This window comes from Centroberyx affinis, unplaced genomic scaffold, assembly GCF_046629955.1.
Source record: "Centroberyx affinis isolate AG114_WGS23_722 - 3 ecotype Tasmania unplaced genomic scaffold, CSIRO-AGI_Caff_v1 ptg003539l_1, whole genome shotgun sequence".
NCBI lineage: Eukaryota > Metazoa > Chordata > Actinopteri > Beryciformes > Berycidae > Centroberyx > Centroberyx affinis.
The window spans coordinates 30,636-48,342 of record NW_027281479.1 but is presented as its reverse complement, the minus strand read 5'-3'; the positions used below and the strand labels follow the sequence as shown (position 1 = coordinate 48,342).

Sequence of the window (17,707 nt, the reverse complement as noted above, 5' to 3'; positions counted from 1 at the left end):
AATGTACAGCACTTTCAGGGCCTTAAGCAATCTCCCCTTGGGGATCAATAAAAGTTCAGAGTTCAAGTTCAGTCCATCTGTACTTTAAATGTATCTTATTAAACAGCTCTGTTGAATACTCAACTCTGATTGGCCAATTAAGGCATTCTGAAGTCTATTATTTCTAAACCACAGTCTCACATAATAGACATAATAAAAAAAGACGTTACTCCTTGGTTACTGCAGACAAACACTCGGCTAACCTAGGTTTGAAACATGCACGATTTTTCCAATAATTTGTTTAATTTATTCAGAGAGCACAAAACATTTGATTGCTGGGTAGAGGCTGCACTGCAGTCTTAATGGATTTGTTTATGTTGCGGTTCTGTGTAGCCCATGGATGCTAACACAGATGTTCCTATATGGTTCTATAGTCCTGCCAAACTATTTCTTTTTTTGCCGGAAGCTTGTAAATTACTTGTAATGATATACCTCCCATCCAGCTGGGGCTGTCAGTGGGTCAACGAGTCACAGAGTCTGGTTTTGCAGTCTGTGGTTAGGACCAGGAAACAGGGAGCCAGTTATTAGGGCAAAATAAGCCCCAACAGGGTGAATCAAGACCCCGATGTAAAGCCATCACTTGCTCTACATTATTCAACTTGGCTCTTTTGTAGGAATAGGTTCGCGGATATCCAACCAATAACTATTCCTTGTACTCTAAAACAGTATGGAGTTTGCATAATTCTGCTTTGGACAGATTTTTGTTCTTCTTGGATTGAAACATTTTATGCAACTGACACTGAAAGTTCGCCTGATCTTGAATTCATATTTTCTATCCAAAGAATTTATAAATCAGACATTTCATTTGAGTATTGTTGAAATTGAAATTGATAATACCAGAGGACAATATAAATAATTGGACGTAAAGTCATTTGATAGTAAAAGTTGCAACCATTTTCTAAGGCCATACGGGATTATTAAAATTAGCTTTGTCTCAGGCTTCTAACCATGCCCGACATGTCCTGTTCTAATCCAGCGTCAGGCCCAGCATTGTGCAGCTATTCACTGTGTTGGAGCAGCATTATTAGGGTTAGATGGATGAGACTCCAGTCTTACTCCAATGATGGAACACTTTCAGAAGTCATATGAACCCTGAACTTCTCTAAAATGGATCAATATAACGCACAATATATTTTTTATCTGATGATTCTGTCATTTGACTTTTTTGAATTTATCAAACCTTTAAACACTTAAGTCTGTATATGTGGTCACTCTAGCGTAAATATAAGAGATTGAGATGTGAAAAAAGTCTACTATAGAGAAATCAAAAGTGAGGTGCAAAAACTGGTTTGCTCTCCTAAGTTAAATAATGGGGTAGCAGTTGCCCCTTTTTTTCTTCTACTGCCCAGGCATCTATACTGTAAATACCATTAATAAACCATTATAAACCATATTACTATGTATGGTATATCTCTTTGCAATGATTACCTGAAGGGCAAACACAGTATCCTGAGGGTAAAAATTTTTTTTTTTTTTCCACTGAATCTAATTCTGTTTCTTATTATTCGTGATCCACTTACTCGACACCAGAGTAATTGAACAGAAGCAGGGCAGTGGTATATTAGTGAGTTTCATTGCCCTTTCTCTCCATGTAGAAGATTTACGGAGTGTGTTGCTATCCATTCTTAGAATAATCATTGTATAATAACATCCACTTGTGCCCTTGCTGTTATCCCATCGTGAAAATTGATTGGGCTCCCATGCCTCTGTCACTGTATGAAGCATCCAGTCTTAGCAGGGTACTGTAGATGGTAATATGCCTCTGTAATACTGAGGATCAGTTCTGGTAAAGCCTCTCAGACACTTGCTGGTTGATGTATGTGGCTGTGACATAGAGAGTCACAAGTCCTGTTGATTGATATTCCCTGGCATGATAACCTTGTGAAGCTGTGCCAAGCCTACAATATGACATTAAATGACAAAACAACAATTTCACTTTGAATTTTCTTTTTTTTTTTTTTTCAACTGTCTTATTCTTAAGGGGACACCCTGACATTTTGAAAGTGTTATTTTTCCACAGCAGGCACTTGCCACATTGGGAGTTTTGTCCTTCAGCTGCCCTATGAATGGCTTTTTAGCATTGTTATCTATTTGCATTGAAATAAATGTAAAGCTGCAAGCTTACAAGCCAGCTTTTGCCTAGCAATGACCATTCATTTGAACCAACAATGAAAAATGTTAAGATATACTTAACACACAGGGGATACAATGGAAATTATATTTATTTGAAACAATTCCCATATCCCCATATTGTTTATGAAAAACATACGATATGGCTAGAATACAAACAGAAATTCCTCCAATAGTAAAGGCTTCTAGAGGCTCTGCATTGGTGTGAGATGCATTTCTTGGTACGTTTATAGGGCCAGGCCAACTCTAATACCAAAGACTATAATTCTTGGAGATCAATTTTATACCAGGATAAAAATGTCCTTATCAGCAAGTCACCAGGTAGTATGTTGATGATGATATTAGCCAGGCAAGATTAGCAGATATGATCCTGATAAAGCCCTACACATAATCAGAGCCACTGTCCATTAGCAAGGCATTAATGCTGGTGCCACTTGTAATTTAACAATTTATTTTGAGGGAATCCCAAGAAACTGAGCAGATCAGCATAAAGAGCTAGCTTTAAGTGCGAGCTTGGCCCAAAGTGGGACCAGGTGGTGAAGGTGGCACTGCTCTTGCAATTAAATAGCTCTCAGATGTCTCAGATGTATACAGACATGCATACATGCACACACACACACAGACACACAAACATGTGCACACACACTCACACACACATGCACAAGCACAGACACTGATTCACATCTGTAACCCTTATGTATCTGTAGAGTGTTGAGGCAGGTGGCAAAGTATGTATATCATGTCTTTGTCTTAATCTTGGCTCAATCCTAATTCACATCGCACTGCCTTACAGTTGTCATACCCTCTCAATGTGATATGAATACCAATTTGTTTATCCACGGTGTTCAAGTAGTCTAATCTTTTGTTTGTTTTGTTTCCATTATGGGCTAAATATGACAAATGAGTCCTGTTTAAATCTTCTGTTGGAGATTTGCTGCATTTTACTGCATGTTAAGGCTTTTACTGTGTGACAAATCCTAATTGGTCATAGAGACTACCTTCAGGGCAAAATGTACCTGATGCTGAGAATTGTGTTGGTCTAATTGGGTTTGCCCATAATCTGCTGCTGCTAGAGATGCTCATGCATAAGCAGCATGGAAATCGTGTAACACTTGGAATTAGCTGCCAACATGTTTGATTTAATTAATCAAAAATTAGCTTCCAGCCTTGGAACATGCTCTGTAGAAACTCTCCAGAGAAGGCTGGCAAGGCCTGGGTTTGCTACTAGTCCATAGACAGGCAATATAACGCAAGAAGAGGAATGTGATGCTTTCCAAATATTGTTCATCAATGGTGAAGATGATGTGTAGATGAGTACAGCATTTACACGAGTGAGCATTTAAAACAATTACATTTTCCTGATTTTTTTGGTGTGGTTCCATGGAGCCAAACCAGTTAATTTATGTTACAAAGACACCGCAGCCCAGTGCCACCTATGCATTATGCTCCACCTTTCTGCATTCAGTCTCTTAACAGTCTGGGTTCTACTTTCGTGAATCAGTGGTGCATGGTGCAAAGAGCAGTCAACAGTGCATGGCGTGCGTGTACAGGGTGTGGTGACTATGGTTGGTAATCTCGTGGCCAGCAGCGCACGGTGCACCTGCTGTTGGAAACAAGGTGGGATTAGAAGGAATACCTTGCCAGTATGTGTGGTAGGGGCTGGTGTCGTCATGACCAATCAAATCACCTCTTTTACTCTATGGAGAAAATAGTCCAGAGTGGATCCGCCACAAAAGCTTCTCCCAAGAGGAAACTGATGTCCTTGTGTGAGAGGTGCAGAATCGCCACAAGCAAATATAGGGCACCTTAAATTAAATTAGCTTGGGAGGAGATAACACATTTGGTTACTTTGCTGCTCTGGTCCTGCAGGAAATGGTTCAATGATATTAGGCGAAGAGCCAAACAGAAGTTGGCAGTGAACTGCAGGGACAGTTTGGCTACAGGAGGGGAGGATCCACCAGCCAGTCGCTGATCATGGCACATTCAGACTGTTCTATGTTGGATGACAATCATCACACTACAGCCACATGTGTTTATTGTTAGAATGAATGAAAAATGTTGGATCTTATTTTTGCCTGCTTGAGGGATTTACATCAAAGTCAAAACATATCATCCAAAAGGGTTGGTAAGCTTTTGAATAAGATCTGTTCATGTGCGTGTCACTTGGTAAAGCCACGACAATAGCACGGAACACGACTGCGCCTTGCGCCATGCACCTTTGACCTGGTCTGGGCCGGACAAAGTGCAAATCCTGGTAATTCTTGACACCAAAACTGCACTGCACTGCTTGATCGTTACTGATACATCCCCTACTGTACCTTTCCTCCCACTTCGGCGCGGTCAAGTTTCAGAAAAAAACCTGTGCGCTTGATGAAAATGCCATTTTTTCAGTGTAAAGCCCCACCATGCGCCATGCATTGTCACAAAAATAGAGCCCTCTGTTTCTATACATCACATGTTTTACTCTACATTCATATGTGCTATAATATCCAGTTATTGTCCAACCTCCACCCTTATGGTTAAATCTTCGTTTTTGGCGCTGTCCTCTTCTTCTTCTTCTTTTCTTGTTTAACCTTATGTGTCTTTTGTTTGTCTCGATTGTGTAGCACTTCTTAACTGTGTTTTAGAAAAACACTATACAAATGAAACTATTATTATAATTATTGCAATACACCACCATCCACTCATTCTGTGTATCTGTCTATTTGGGTGTGTGTCTATGTGTGTGTAGATTCAGGATCTGGCCATCCGTTGCATCCAGAAGAACATCACAAAGAACCGTGGTGTGAAGGACTGGCCCTGGTGGAAGGTCTTCACCACTGTCCAGCCCCTCATTAAGGTCCAGCTCACTGAGGAACAGATGCGAGGAAAAGACGTGAGTATCCCTTTCTGTCTATTGTAACCCACCGCACAGATCCCTCTCAGTCAGACAGCCTCTAATCCACTTGAAAAATGCAGTACATACCACTGCAACATAGCAGTTATTGTTATCACTTTTGCTACATTTTTTGTAATAATTCATATTTCATATTTTCCCTTTGTAACATGGACATTTTCTGTGTTTCAGGAGGAGATCCTGCAACAGAAATCGAAGCTTGAGAAGGTGGAGAAAGAGAGGAATGAGTTGAGACTGAACACTGATCGATTGGAGAGCAGGGTGGGTCTCTTTGCCTGTTGTCATTTTGTAGCATTGCATGCTGGGTGATTGGTGTTTGAGATTGGTGGCTTTTGATTCATCTGATGATTTGACCACTTCTGTGTACAGGAACAATGAGTTTCATTCTGCCTTTGCTTTTGATAATTGCTTCAAGAGAAAGTAGCCTCATTCAAATTATAATAATAGAAGTTCAGAACAGGTATTTTGTATAGGTTGCAGCAGGTATTGTGTATTACAAACAATAAATCATAAATTCTTTTAAATATTATTTTCATTAATTTCTCAACATATCCTCAACTAACTTAAGTGCGACCACTTGGCTTCGCACTACACAAATGAAATGGACTAGCAATCTGAATTCAGACCATTTAGCTCAAAATAATCCCAAATGGTACCAACAGACATCAGTCATGGCCAATCAAATCAGCTCCTCTCATTCCCCTTAAAAGCGGTGCGCTCCCCGCCATGACGCACTGACAGGTTCGTATTGGATGAAGAGAATCCAGACCGGCTTCTCCCAAGAGGAAACCGGTGTCCTTGTTCAGGAGGTGCAGAGTCACAAGGCGCGAATACATGACACCACAAATATGCCATCAAGGGCAGAAGATCCTTGATTCTTGATCCTTGATCCTGGTGATTCCTTTTAAGATGAATTCACGTTTCCAGAGATTATGAAATCTCTGTCACCATGTTTTCTGTGTGTAATGATGCACATCAGCAGTTGTATATTGCAAGACAATGATTCACACTATAAACAAAATGTGCAGATACAACTAACTTTATAGTCGTAATAATATGTGCTTCCATTATTTTGTTGGTTGCTTGCAGTTCATTTTACTTAAGTGATTAAAAACGTTAACTTCCATTCAGTCAATAATGCTACTACGTACAATAATGCTATTGCTAATACTGCGAGTAAGGTAATAGTTCAGTTAAACTGCATAAATTGACAACTTACATACAATTTACATGACTGATGTACTTATTTTGATTATCCAGAGAGAATTGTGGAAATTGGAGGAGGAAGGTAAAGAAGTTTCTATACCTATTTTGGAATTGAGCTTGAGCTTGACCTCTAAGGTAACCACATTGGATGAGGTGTGCAGAATTACGCAGGACTTTTGTAATTGAGGTGGGTAATTGCATTTTGATACCAAAATTCCACTGTGCCGCCCAATTTGTATTGACATTTCCCGCTAGTGCGCTCCCTGCCTATTTCAGCACAAGTGATGTCATGGCGAGCCACGAAAACTACCGAAAAGGCGCGGGCAGTAAAAAATCTGCTCGCTTCCATTGAAACTGCCATTTTAGCGGCACAAGGTCACTGTGCTTTATCTACGACGGCACAAATATAGGGTCCCTAGTTTTTTGTCTTAGTTTTAGTTTTAGTTTACGATAATAACCTTGGGGTGTGTTGTGTGTGTGTGTGTGCGTGTGTGTGTGTGTGTGTATGTGTGTGTGCGTGTGTGTGTTTGTGTGTCCAGATCACTGAGCTGTTGGCAGAGCTGGCTGATGAGAGGAACACTGGTGAGTCAGCATCCCAGTTGCTGGAGACTGAGACTTCAGAGAGACTACGCCTGGAGAAGGACATGAAGGATTTACAGGCAAACAAAAACACACACATGCACACAATAAGATGTTCATCCATTAATACAAAAATACTACAAGTTTTGCTTTATATACTTCAAATGTTAATGTCAATGATATGAAACTCAAACACCTTTGCTCATTGTTTTTTTTTTTTACTGGTGTGTGACTCTGTGAACTCCAGGCTAAGTTTGATGCCATGAAGAAACAGATGGAATCACAGGAGATGGAAGTGATGGAAGCTCGGCTCATGAAAGCATCAGAGCTCAATGGGGAGATGGACGATGACGATGATGATGCTGGTTAGTTGTAGCCACTAGTCATCATTAGCAGTGCAAAGGCTTAGTTTTACCCCGGCCCTAAATGTGTTACCCCATTCACAGCCTTTATTAAGGCTAGAATGAATGTAGAATAAGATTTACTACATTAGTTGTAAATTGCACCCCAGATGAAGGTCCTTAATACTCTATAACTCACCCTGTAACATAATAATAACAATGCAATGTTGCACTGAACACCAACCTATCTAAGTCCTATTCCATTTCTGTGGTCACAACGATAGTACTCTAATCCATCCATCTGTCCATCCAATTCTGTGCTCAAAATGTATGGAAGAAAAGACTTTGAGGATGTGACTTTTCTCTTTCTTTGGAATCACAAACTTGGCCGACAGTGTTTTCAAACATTCATTTTAAAGTCGCTATTTTCTTGTACCTTGTGTCACCCTCAGCAGCTTGCCTAAGCCGGCCTAATGGACAGGCCAGCTCTGGATACTAGAGGCATAATTTACTGAACCGTTCACACTGGCATTATGTGCACAGTTTGAAAATTCTCACTTATACTAATCGCAACTGTGGGAATGCGAGGCTCTGTTTGACTGGTTCAGCAGGAGACATGACAGTAAGACTGGGTCACATCTTGCATAATTGCGTTAAGTGTATTTTCTAAATTTAGGATTTACAGCTAGGGGATTAAGATGCTCGCTCTCAGGCATACACCCTATGCCTATTGCTTTTTGGTCTTTTTCCTGCTGGGAAAGAGAGCTCCCACTGAGAGTGTATTGTCCATGAGACTTTTTTCCTTTCGTGCGTCCCCACTCCCCTTCACCCCACCTCAGCAGACAAGCCATTACAGAGCATATCAGAATTCTTAGATGAATGAGAAAATAATCGTCGGGATCAGAGCCGGTGGCCCCGCAAGTTGTCATTATGCTATATATATGCTAATGAGCAGCACTGATGGAGGAGCCGGTGTTGGTATGTGAAGGGGAAATGGACAGCCTCTAAAATGATAAGGCTTGGAAATGAACCTAAACCTGAATGTCTGCCTGACCACTGTTATACTTCTGATAGCCTCTGACAGCTCCAGAATTAGGGTCGGCTAAGAACTTTGGAGAGTGCCACTTAGACTTGTCCTTCTCTAACTACTATTATGGTGTGCTTTGAATTTTTGCCACAGGTTACAGTTGAAACTTAAACAGCACTTTGTAGTTTTCTGTCGAATTTCTTGACCTCATAAGGTTGGGATTTGATGAAAGAAGTTTTATTTCACGACAGATTATATTAATTCAGGCCTTGAATATGATAACCGTCTAAGCCAGTACACTACACTCCATAATCCACAGCATCCAGCATTTCAGAGCTCTTGAGCCTCTTCCTCTATACAGCCTGCTAGTCCTGCATTAAAGGCAGAGGACACCCAAATGTCACACAGACATTTTCTGAACTGTATGTCTATCCTCCAGGAGGCGAGTGGCGGCTAAAATACAACCGAGCCATTCGTGAAATGGAGTTCACCAAGAAGAAACTCCAGCAGGAGTTTGAGGACAAGCTGGAGACGGAGCAGCAGAGCAAAAGACATCTTGAGAGGAGGGCAAGGCTCTGTTCTAATATTACACCATTAAAGTCTATTTTAGTGTATGGCAACCACAGATACACAGCCTATTAGTTGTATCATGCATGATTTAAGGATGTATGTTGCATAAGTGTAATCATGCATTGACTTGTCATTAATACAAATTAATAAATGTGCATTTGTGTGCATGCATTCATGTGTGTATGTGTGTGTACACTGTAGCTGGCTGATTTGCAGACAGATAATGAGGATTTGCAGCGCTCTGTGCAGCAGCTGAAGAAGAAGTGCCAGAGAGTGACAGCGGAGCTGCAGGACACCAAGCTTCACCTGGAGGGCCAACAGAGCCGCAACCATGAGCTGGAGAAGAAACAGAGGAAGTAAGTGCAAACAAACACTCCAGCCCTCCTGTCTATCTATCTATCTATCTATCTATCTATCTATCTATCTATCTATCTGCATAGATACTCATTCACTCACACCCAGAAACACAGTAAAGAGAACATATTGCTCTTTTCCCCTTGAGTGACTCGATGCAGACACGCTGACCCACCCTGGAGAAGAATAAAGTTTTCTTTAATTTGAATAGTGACTGAGATGGTCTGTAATCTGTGGAATTGCATTAGATGAGAAAATGACTCAGACTTTAAGCACTTGAGAAGCCATCGCTGTGGCAGAATGTGATCTCTCCCCTGTGGCTAATTGAAGATGCTCTGTGGGTGAAATTATTTTCAGCTGCGCTTCAGAGAGAAAAAAAAAAGGGAATTACAGCAAGCTGACAGCATGAAACACTTAGCTGTTAAGTTCACCAGCCATAAGTGTTTTCTGCCCCAGACAATTGAAGAAAACATTATGCACATTATTACAACCCAATTGTAAATTGAGGGCTAATGAAAGTGGATAAAAGTTGAGGCTAAAACAGAGGCAATGCTGCACTGATGTTCTATAGGATCCAGACAGTCTGATGGCTCCTTATAAGCTCAAAACCTTCTAAATAACTGGATTTAGGGTTAGTTAGGCAGGCTTAATATTTCACATTTGTTTCAAGACATTTTAATGTGGAAAATTATTTCATGGAGCTGACATTTTTCATCATAAACAACTGATACTTACATCCACACAGTCACTTTGCATCACTTCGCAAGACCATGACAATTCATGATGACAAATGGTCTCTCAAATTCAAACTGAGAGACTGAAACAATGATATATATTATGTGTAATAACAGATTCCCCCCCAGAGAGACGTCCAGTTTGCTATGATGGACAGTAAATGACTACTACAGTGCCATTGTCTTCTGTAGCATCAACATGTCACTGAGCTGTGTGTGCATGTATGTGTGTGTATATGTGTGTGTGTATTCCAGATTTGACCTGGAGCAGAACCAGTCTCAGTCTGAGGTACAAAGAGAGAGGATGCAGAGGGAGAAGCTGGCCCGAGAGAGGGACATAATGACCGGTGAGATGTTCAGCCTCCGCCAGCAGCTGCAGGTAGGCTCCACAACACACCCCAGACGCGCTCTAATGTCTTCTCTGGAGACAACGTGTCTGGTCTCCATGTCCTCTGTGTGACATAACCGGGCTGGTCCAGATGTGTGTTTTAGTGTGTCTCTGTATCCCCATCCCCCCCCCGCAGGACAAGGACACTGAGCTGTGTGCGGTGAATGTGAAGGTGCAGCAGCTGGAGGCGGAGCTCCAGGACCTCTCCTCCCAGGAGTCCAAGGACGAGGCCTCGCTGGTCAAGGTCAAGAAGCAGCTTCGGGACCTAGAGGCCAAGGTGAAAGACCAGGAGGAGGAGCTGGACGAACAGGCTGGAAGCATCCAGATGCTGGAGCAGGTACAGTGGGGGAGGAAATGTGGTCCCGGGGGGAGTGATGTGGTCTTTAAGAGCAGTATGGAAGAGCATTTGAGTTCTGGTTCAAAAACACTATATATGTATGCCACATGAGGTTCATAATTCAACCTCTAATATCTAAATTGTAGAGGATCCAGTCTGTAAAGGTGTTTTCATTTTCTCAACAAAGAACTTACCTACTATTCTTATATCCTTATAAGTACCAAACTTTATCTGAATTTTACTCAAGCAGTCAATTTGTAAGAGCACAAATGGTGGATATCACATTTTGGAATAAAACTCTACATTTTCACGTTATCTATCTCACTTTCTTTTTTTCTGTGTCATTTCCATTTGTGTGTATTTTTTGGCGTCCATGTTTGTGCTCTTATTTGTTTGGTTATCTTATTGTATGTGTGTGTCCTTGTCCTCAGGCTAAGCTGCGGCTTGAGATGGAGATGGAGAGGCAGCGGCAGACCCACTCTAAAGAGATTGAGAGTAAGGATGAAGAGGTGGAGGAGATCAGACAGTCCTGCAGTAAGAAGGTAGGCGCTGCTCATTCTGATTCCCACGTGTATAAGCTACTTGGCATTATTTCCTGTGCATAACCTCTCCGTCTTGAACTAACAACACATCAGGCCTGGTCATGGTTTCAGTAAGGCAGCACTGACAAACCTGCACTTGTGTTCATAGTCGTGTGTTAAATTATGTTGTACTCAGAAATGGCCCACCTTGTTAATTTCTTGGATAGCTGTAGGTCATTTCAACCACATCTTTAATGATTGCCAGAATAATTTCTAGTGTTTTTTATGGTTTTCATTGTAAACTGAAGTTCTTGTAAAATATATGCAGTATAATGTAAAATAGCAATTTTGGCTGGATTGGTCAATTTTGAGTTATATTATTTTGCTTCAGTTAACTACAGTAGTTTCATAAAATATACAAGAATAGCTAGCTCATACATACTGTATATATATATATATACAGTATGTATGAGCTAGCTATTATATATTATATATATATATATATATAATACGCATAAAATTTGCGTTATGTACACCAAGCACAAAATTAGCTAAAAATAAACTTTAACGGCCATTGTCTCAAAATGACACAATCTCTGTATTGTTTTTTCCAGCTTGTAAATATGGCCACCAAATTTGACATGCTGTTTTTTAACAAAAATAGCTGGTAATTTACAGAGGCTTTCTTATGTAATTTCTATTTTATGGAGTATTTTACATCAAATAATAACCAGATTTCTGCCATATACATAGTATTTTGTAAATAATTAATCCAAAACCAAAAAATGTATAAATACTTCTGTAAATAACTACTTAGTAATTCCTCAGAATGAAACAGGAAAACACGCTTGGGAGCTTGTACACTTCCACTGAGAAAAACGTGTTAGGATAAGCAAATGTGTTCATATTATGAAATATTCTTTAATTTGAATGTAGTGAATATTAATAACAACATAAAGAAGTCATAAAGCAAAAAGTGTTTGCATTGCATCTGTGTGTCTTTGACCTGTGAGAGCAGCCGTGGCATGCAGCGTGATAGATGGTGTGTTGTGTCTGACTTTGTTTAGCACTGGTCATCTGTTTGCGCGTCCTGACACTCTGTTCATGTGTCCTGCAGCTGAAGCAGATGGAGGTCCAGCTGGAGGAGGAGTATGACGACAAGCAGAAAGTCTTGCGTGAGAGGAGAGAGCTGGAGTCCAAACTGCTGAACGCCCAGGACCAGGTACTCCCATAACACTGCCTCTGATCGCTGTGAGAGTGTGTGTGTGTGTGTGTGTGCGTTTGAGTGTGCCACTCTTTTTGATTGGAAAGGACTATGTGTTATGGGTTTTGAAGCAAGATAGAAAAATTGAGTGCGTTTGATCATACTTGCTGAAGTGAAGTGTTTTGTCCTTCAGGTGAGCCAAAGGGATGTGGAGACGGAGAAGAGGCTCAAGAAAGACCTGAAGAGAACCAAAGTGCTGCTGGCTGATGCCCAGATTATGCTGGACCACCTGAAGAGCAACGCCCCCAGCAAGAGGGAGATCGCCCAGCTCAAAAATCAAGTACACCGCTCTATTACACACTTTACTGTGCTTTACCAGGTGTACCCTTGACCTTAGCACCATATTTGCTAGTGATGGTAGGAAAATGTAACACACTGACTGGTCCAACTCAAACACACTGCAAATAATGAGAAGCCGTCCAGTGATTTTATCTTGTTTCCAGACCTATCAAGCTTATTTCATTATATTTTTAGTCAAATGATCTCACAGATAATCAGCAGATAATCTTGCTGGTTTCACTTGATACATGTCAATATGACTTCTTTCAAGAAATCATCATCATAAAACAATGAAGAAAATCTTGAAACAAACTTTCTCCAAGACAGTTTCACTTTTTTAAGTAAATGCCCTCAAACAAGTTACATTATCCTGAAAAAAAAGTCAGATTTGTTGAAACCGGTAAAATTATCAGCCAGTGCAGTAAGATGATTTCACAAAAAAACATAAGCTAAAGCTCCTAAGTCTGGATAAGAGATAAAATAACTTAACAAGTCTGTCAGTTTTTGCAGTGCTCTTGTGAACTTAACTCGATCTCAGAGGATAAAAAATCCACACAGGCTGATAAAGCCTCAATCCTCTGCATATCCTGGTATTTTTAGCAGGTTTTGGACACAAGCTTGACCCTGGCCTCCTAATGTTTTGTCCCTCACCTCCCCCTACCTGTTCCTCCCTTCTGTCTCTCACAGCTGGAGGAGTCAGAGTTCACTTCCGCGGCAGCAGTGAAGGCTCGTAAGGGCATGGAGATTGAGATAGAGGACTTGCACATCCAGATGGAGGATGTGGTCAAAGCCAAGATGTCGGTGAGTCAGAGAAAAGGCGTTCCTCCATCTACCTAAATTAGTGTGATTAGCCATGTGTCCTGAGGGTATAATATCAGATGGAGAGTTGAACAAATTCACATTACCTGAATTGACTAGACAGTCAAACACATCTGCACCTGTCTGTTTGTTTTCTCTATTCTTTTAAACATACATAGGTTGAATGCGTTTGACTGTTTTATCAAACATATTCACACTCGTTCTGTGGTGTGTCATCATCAATGTGCATATAATCTCTAAAATACACATTTCCAGCTCATAAAACATACCTAGCTTTTTCATCTTATAATACACATACCGCTTTTTTTGATGTTTTTGCCTAAGAGAAATTGCTGCGTGTAAATATATTTCTTTCCTCTTCTTTTGATGAGTAAATTAAATCAAAACAACAACAAAAAAAACTGTTTAATTAATAGAGAACTTATGCCTATCAAATTTTCGCTCTTCAAAATGCAAAAAAGACTCCAACATTAATATGCATACATCACCCAGCTGTGGTGGGATATTGAAATAATAAATGCCCTTTGGCATATGTCTCATTTCAACATTTTGCTCTAATGGATAAATAAGCTTTGTTGAATGTTTTTTTTCCATCTGCTCATTAATGGCTGTCTCATGAGAGTACTGCCTGCATTTCAGAATTGTAGACTGAGGATGTTTGTGTCTCTGGGGAAGACACACAGAGTGCTGTGTGCCTGTGCTCTGCTTGTTAATTGCACCATTTATGGCAAGGAAAGGTCTTGTAAATGTCTCAGATTAGAGAGTGCATGTTGAGGGCCTGAGTCTGTCTCTCCTGAACAGAGAGGATGAACTCTAAATAGGACATCACCAGTATGCTGCACTGGCTGCACTTTTCCCCGCCTAAATGAGCCAATTGATTATCTCCAATTGGTCTCATCCTCCAGCCAGAACCCTGTCCAGATTGTGTTTCATTGCCATTAGATGAGATTCCAGGACTGCCAGGGCTTGGCTGGCTAATGACCATTTATCATATTCAATAGCTCATGAATAAATCCTGTCATTCTGTGGTAAATTGTCCTTCCTTCTCTCTTTGTCTCTCAGCTAGAGGAGCAGGTTAGCCGTCTGCAGAGAGAGAAGAACGATCTGCAGTCTCGTATGGAGGAGGATCAGGAGGACATGAACGAGCTGATGAAGAAACACAAGGCTGCAGTCTCCCAGGTAACCCAACCCGCCCAACGTCTCAGTATCATCCAGTATCACGAGTCCTTCCCCTATCTGTCTTGAAGCCTGCTCTACTAGGCGGGAAGACTAGTCTACTGTCTACTAGACAGTGGAATGGAAATGGACTGAGACACAATCCCCTGAAAGAGTATAATTCCTTGTTATTTCTGCATGTGTAAGTACAGCGGCTTTGAGATGAGATGAGATGTAAGAGATACTCACTTCCAAATACTGTATGTGCCATGCCATTATTTGCTGCCATCAGAGAGAGATGCAATGTGCTCTACAGCAGATGACATGAATTACACATTATTTGGCTTGGCCGCAGTATTTTCCTTGAACCTTTGACATTGAAAGTGCAAATATGTTTTTGTACAGATAATTGAATTTCTAAATTTGAATGTATGCAGTCTCTCTCTCTCTCTCTCTCTCTCTCCCTCTCTCTCTCTCTCTCTTTTTCATTCACACACGCACACAGACACACACACACACTACTCCTACTGAATACTGACTTTATCCGTGTGTGTGTGTGTGTGTGTGTGTGAATGCCAGTCTGCCAGGGACTTGAGCCAGATCAGTGACCTGCAGGCCCAGCTGGAGGACGCCACAAAGGAGAAGCAGGAGATCCAGGAAAAGGTACAAGAAAGTATTCAGGAGAACTATAGCTGCTTGCCAGGAGACCACACGCTGACTCAACTCTTCCTCCTGATTAGACCTCTACAAGTTTCTCTGATTATTGTGACCAAAAATGCTTCATTTTTGCGGCGGCTTATACTCAAAACCGTGATGCAATTTGCATTTAAATGGTGGGAATCAGTCAAAATTTAGAGTCAAGGAAAAAACTTGTACTTTTGCCACCATATATAAAGAAAGGGTCATGTACATTAACTCAGCAACTCGTTTCCATGGCCTCACAAATTAAATAAAATGAAAGCGCTCGCTTTTGTCCTCTCAACGCTTACCTCCGACCTTGATGCACCAGCCTGTCATGGTGATTTGTCTCTGTTGCTGTTTTGGCATTTCAGATCCATGGTTCAAAAGTTAAGTGAATGTCCTCTGCAGCATTTTATCAACACTTTCATGTAAAATATCAGGAATTTTTTAGGCAAATGAAAAAGGTTATTGTTTCCTGCCATTGGAAACAAACGCGAAAGCACTATCAGATGATTTGGTTTGTTTGGTTGTTTGTTTGAGGGTGATTTTGTGGTAAAATGTGATCATTGGGCAAAATTGCAAAACTTAATTTAGCCATTTTATATGAAAATGTTGGAAAAAGGCATGCTCTCTCAAATTTTAATGGGATTCGTTTAATTTACATCAGTTATGAGTCATATGATTATGCCAATGAACTGCAAAGTCCTGGAGGTGCCATTTTACTCACACATTAATCTGCCCTCACAATACTTGCTCTCAGAGGAGTCATGCAATGTCCTACTCCTACTCCTCTACGTGCAACGACTTCTGTATTTGCTAGTTGCTTTGTACACTCGCACACACACACACTCACACACCAGGCTGTAAGGCATTGTTAACGCCTGCCAGAGAAGGCAGCGATAGCCATCTAAAGTCTCTGACCTTGGAGTGGTTATCACATTTCCAGCAGGAGGAAAATCTGGCTTCTTTAATAATATCAAAGGAGAACTCCAAATCCTGCTTGACTCAGATGCAAAGTCCCTCATTAGGTGCCATGCTGCATTTTGGGTCGGTATTTGTTACAACGTATCTTTCTTCCTTTTATCAGTCATGAGAAAATGATTCAGATGGAAGAAGTGTGCTGGGCATTGATCTCCCCTCTCTACAAAGCCTGTGAAACGGTTGTGACTTTGTTAGTCAGCCTGATCTCCTTCTAACCATTTGCGGCACATGGGAGGGGGGCTTATCTAGAGCTCATCATCCAGACTGGAAACACAATAATATTATCTACCAGCAAAACAACTGGATTAACTGTTTAAAAAAAAAAAAAAAAAAAAAAAATGCATTGGTTTTTGGCACTTGGATTTAACATTACAGAGTATTTTGTAGTGTTCACTAAGAGGAGGTGGAAAACAGAGGTCAAGGAGGAGGTGTGCAGTAAGCAGTGCTCCTCAGGGAGTCATTGTGTGTGTGTGTGTGTGTTCTTCCAGCTTCATTCACTGCAGAGCCAGCTAGAGTTCCAGGAGCAGTCCATGGTGGAAAAGTCTCTAGTGAGTCGTCAGGAGGCCAAGATCCGTGAGCTGGAGACCAAGCTGGAGTACGAGAGGACACAGATCAAACGCCTTGAGGTGAGATAATCCCTTGTGTCCTGTATAATGAGCCAGAGGTAAAGGACATGCTCCGTGAACCTGTATATTCAAATCTGACATTTAATATACAATTTATTAAGAGGCAAATATATAAAGTAAGGGTATGATTCCCTTTGCACAGTTGTGTGTGTGTGTGCTGATCGAAAAAAACCCACATCCAACAAGGAATAAATGCAAGTAAAAACACATATAAACATATAAAAAACTTTTTTTTTTGTACTTTCATAAAGAAGAAGAAGAAGAATAGAATAAGAATAAAAACAGACCAGTCATCTGAATAAGTTTGGTCTGAGTGTGCGGCCAACATTTATTTCTTGTTGGAGGCAAATTTATAATTTGTGACCCTTGTTACACTCCATCCTCCTCACCAGCTGTCATTTCTACTCACTTCTAGTGCTGGGTTCATATGATATGATATGATATGACATGATATGATATGATATGATATGATATGATATGATATGATATGATATGATATGATATGATATGATATGATATGTTATGATATGATATGAGTAAGTTATTGATATATTTGAGAAAACAATATTGCAAGACATTGGTTAATATTCCTTAATATTTTTGTGTACAACGGGATATTTTCAGAACATGAGATTAGTAAATTGGTCCTTTCTGCTCAGTAACATTGCCCACAGTCCACACAGAAAAGATCAATCGAAGGCGGGAGCAAGTGGACAACTTAGAACCATTATTCAATCATTTTTGTCAGTGTTAAAAGTGAACAAAGAGTGGCGGAGGAGG

The 17,707-nt window shown here is 40.6% G+C and overlaps 1 protein-coding gene across 1 annotated transcript in view; it reads left to right on the top strand.

Moving 5' to 3' along the window:
* The window catches only part of LOC139661520 (unconventional myosin-XVIIIa-like), a 70,801-nt gene that overhangs the window by 39,423 nt on the left and 13,671 nt on the right, over nt 1-17,707 (top strand). The window contains 15 exon segments of the mRNA XM_071539976.1: nt 4,901-5,044; nt 5,237-5,326; nt 6,811-6,930; nt 7,098-7,215; nt 8,658-8,785; nt 8,990-9,144; nt 10,132-10,255; nt 10,401-10,601; nt 11,033-11,143; nt 12,240-12,344; nt 12,520-12,666; nt 13,353-13,466; nt 14,547-14,663; nt 15,219-15,302; nt 16,790-16,927. Of these exon segments, the coding sequence (XP_071396077.1) occupies nt 4,901-5,044; nt 5,237-5,326; nt 6,811-6,930; nt 7,098-7,215; nt 8,658-8,785; nt 8,990-9,144; nt 10,132-10,255; nt 10,401-10,601; nt 11,033-11,143; nt 12,240-12,344; nt 12,520-12,666; nt 13,353-13,466; nt 14,547-14,663; nt 15,219-15,302; nt 16,790-16,927 (1,896 nt within the window).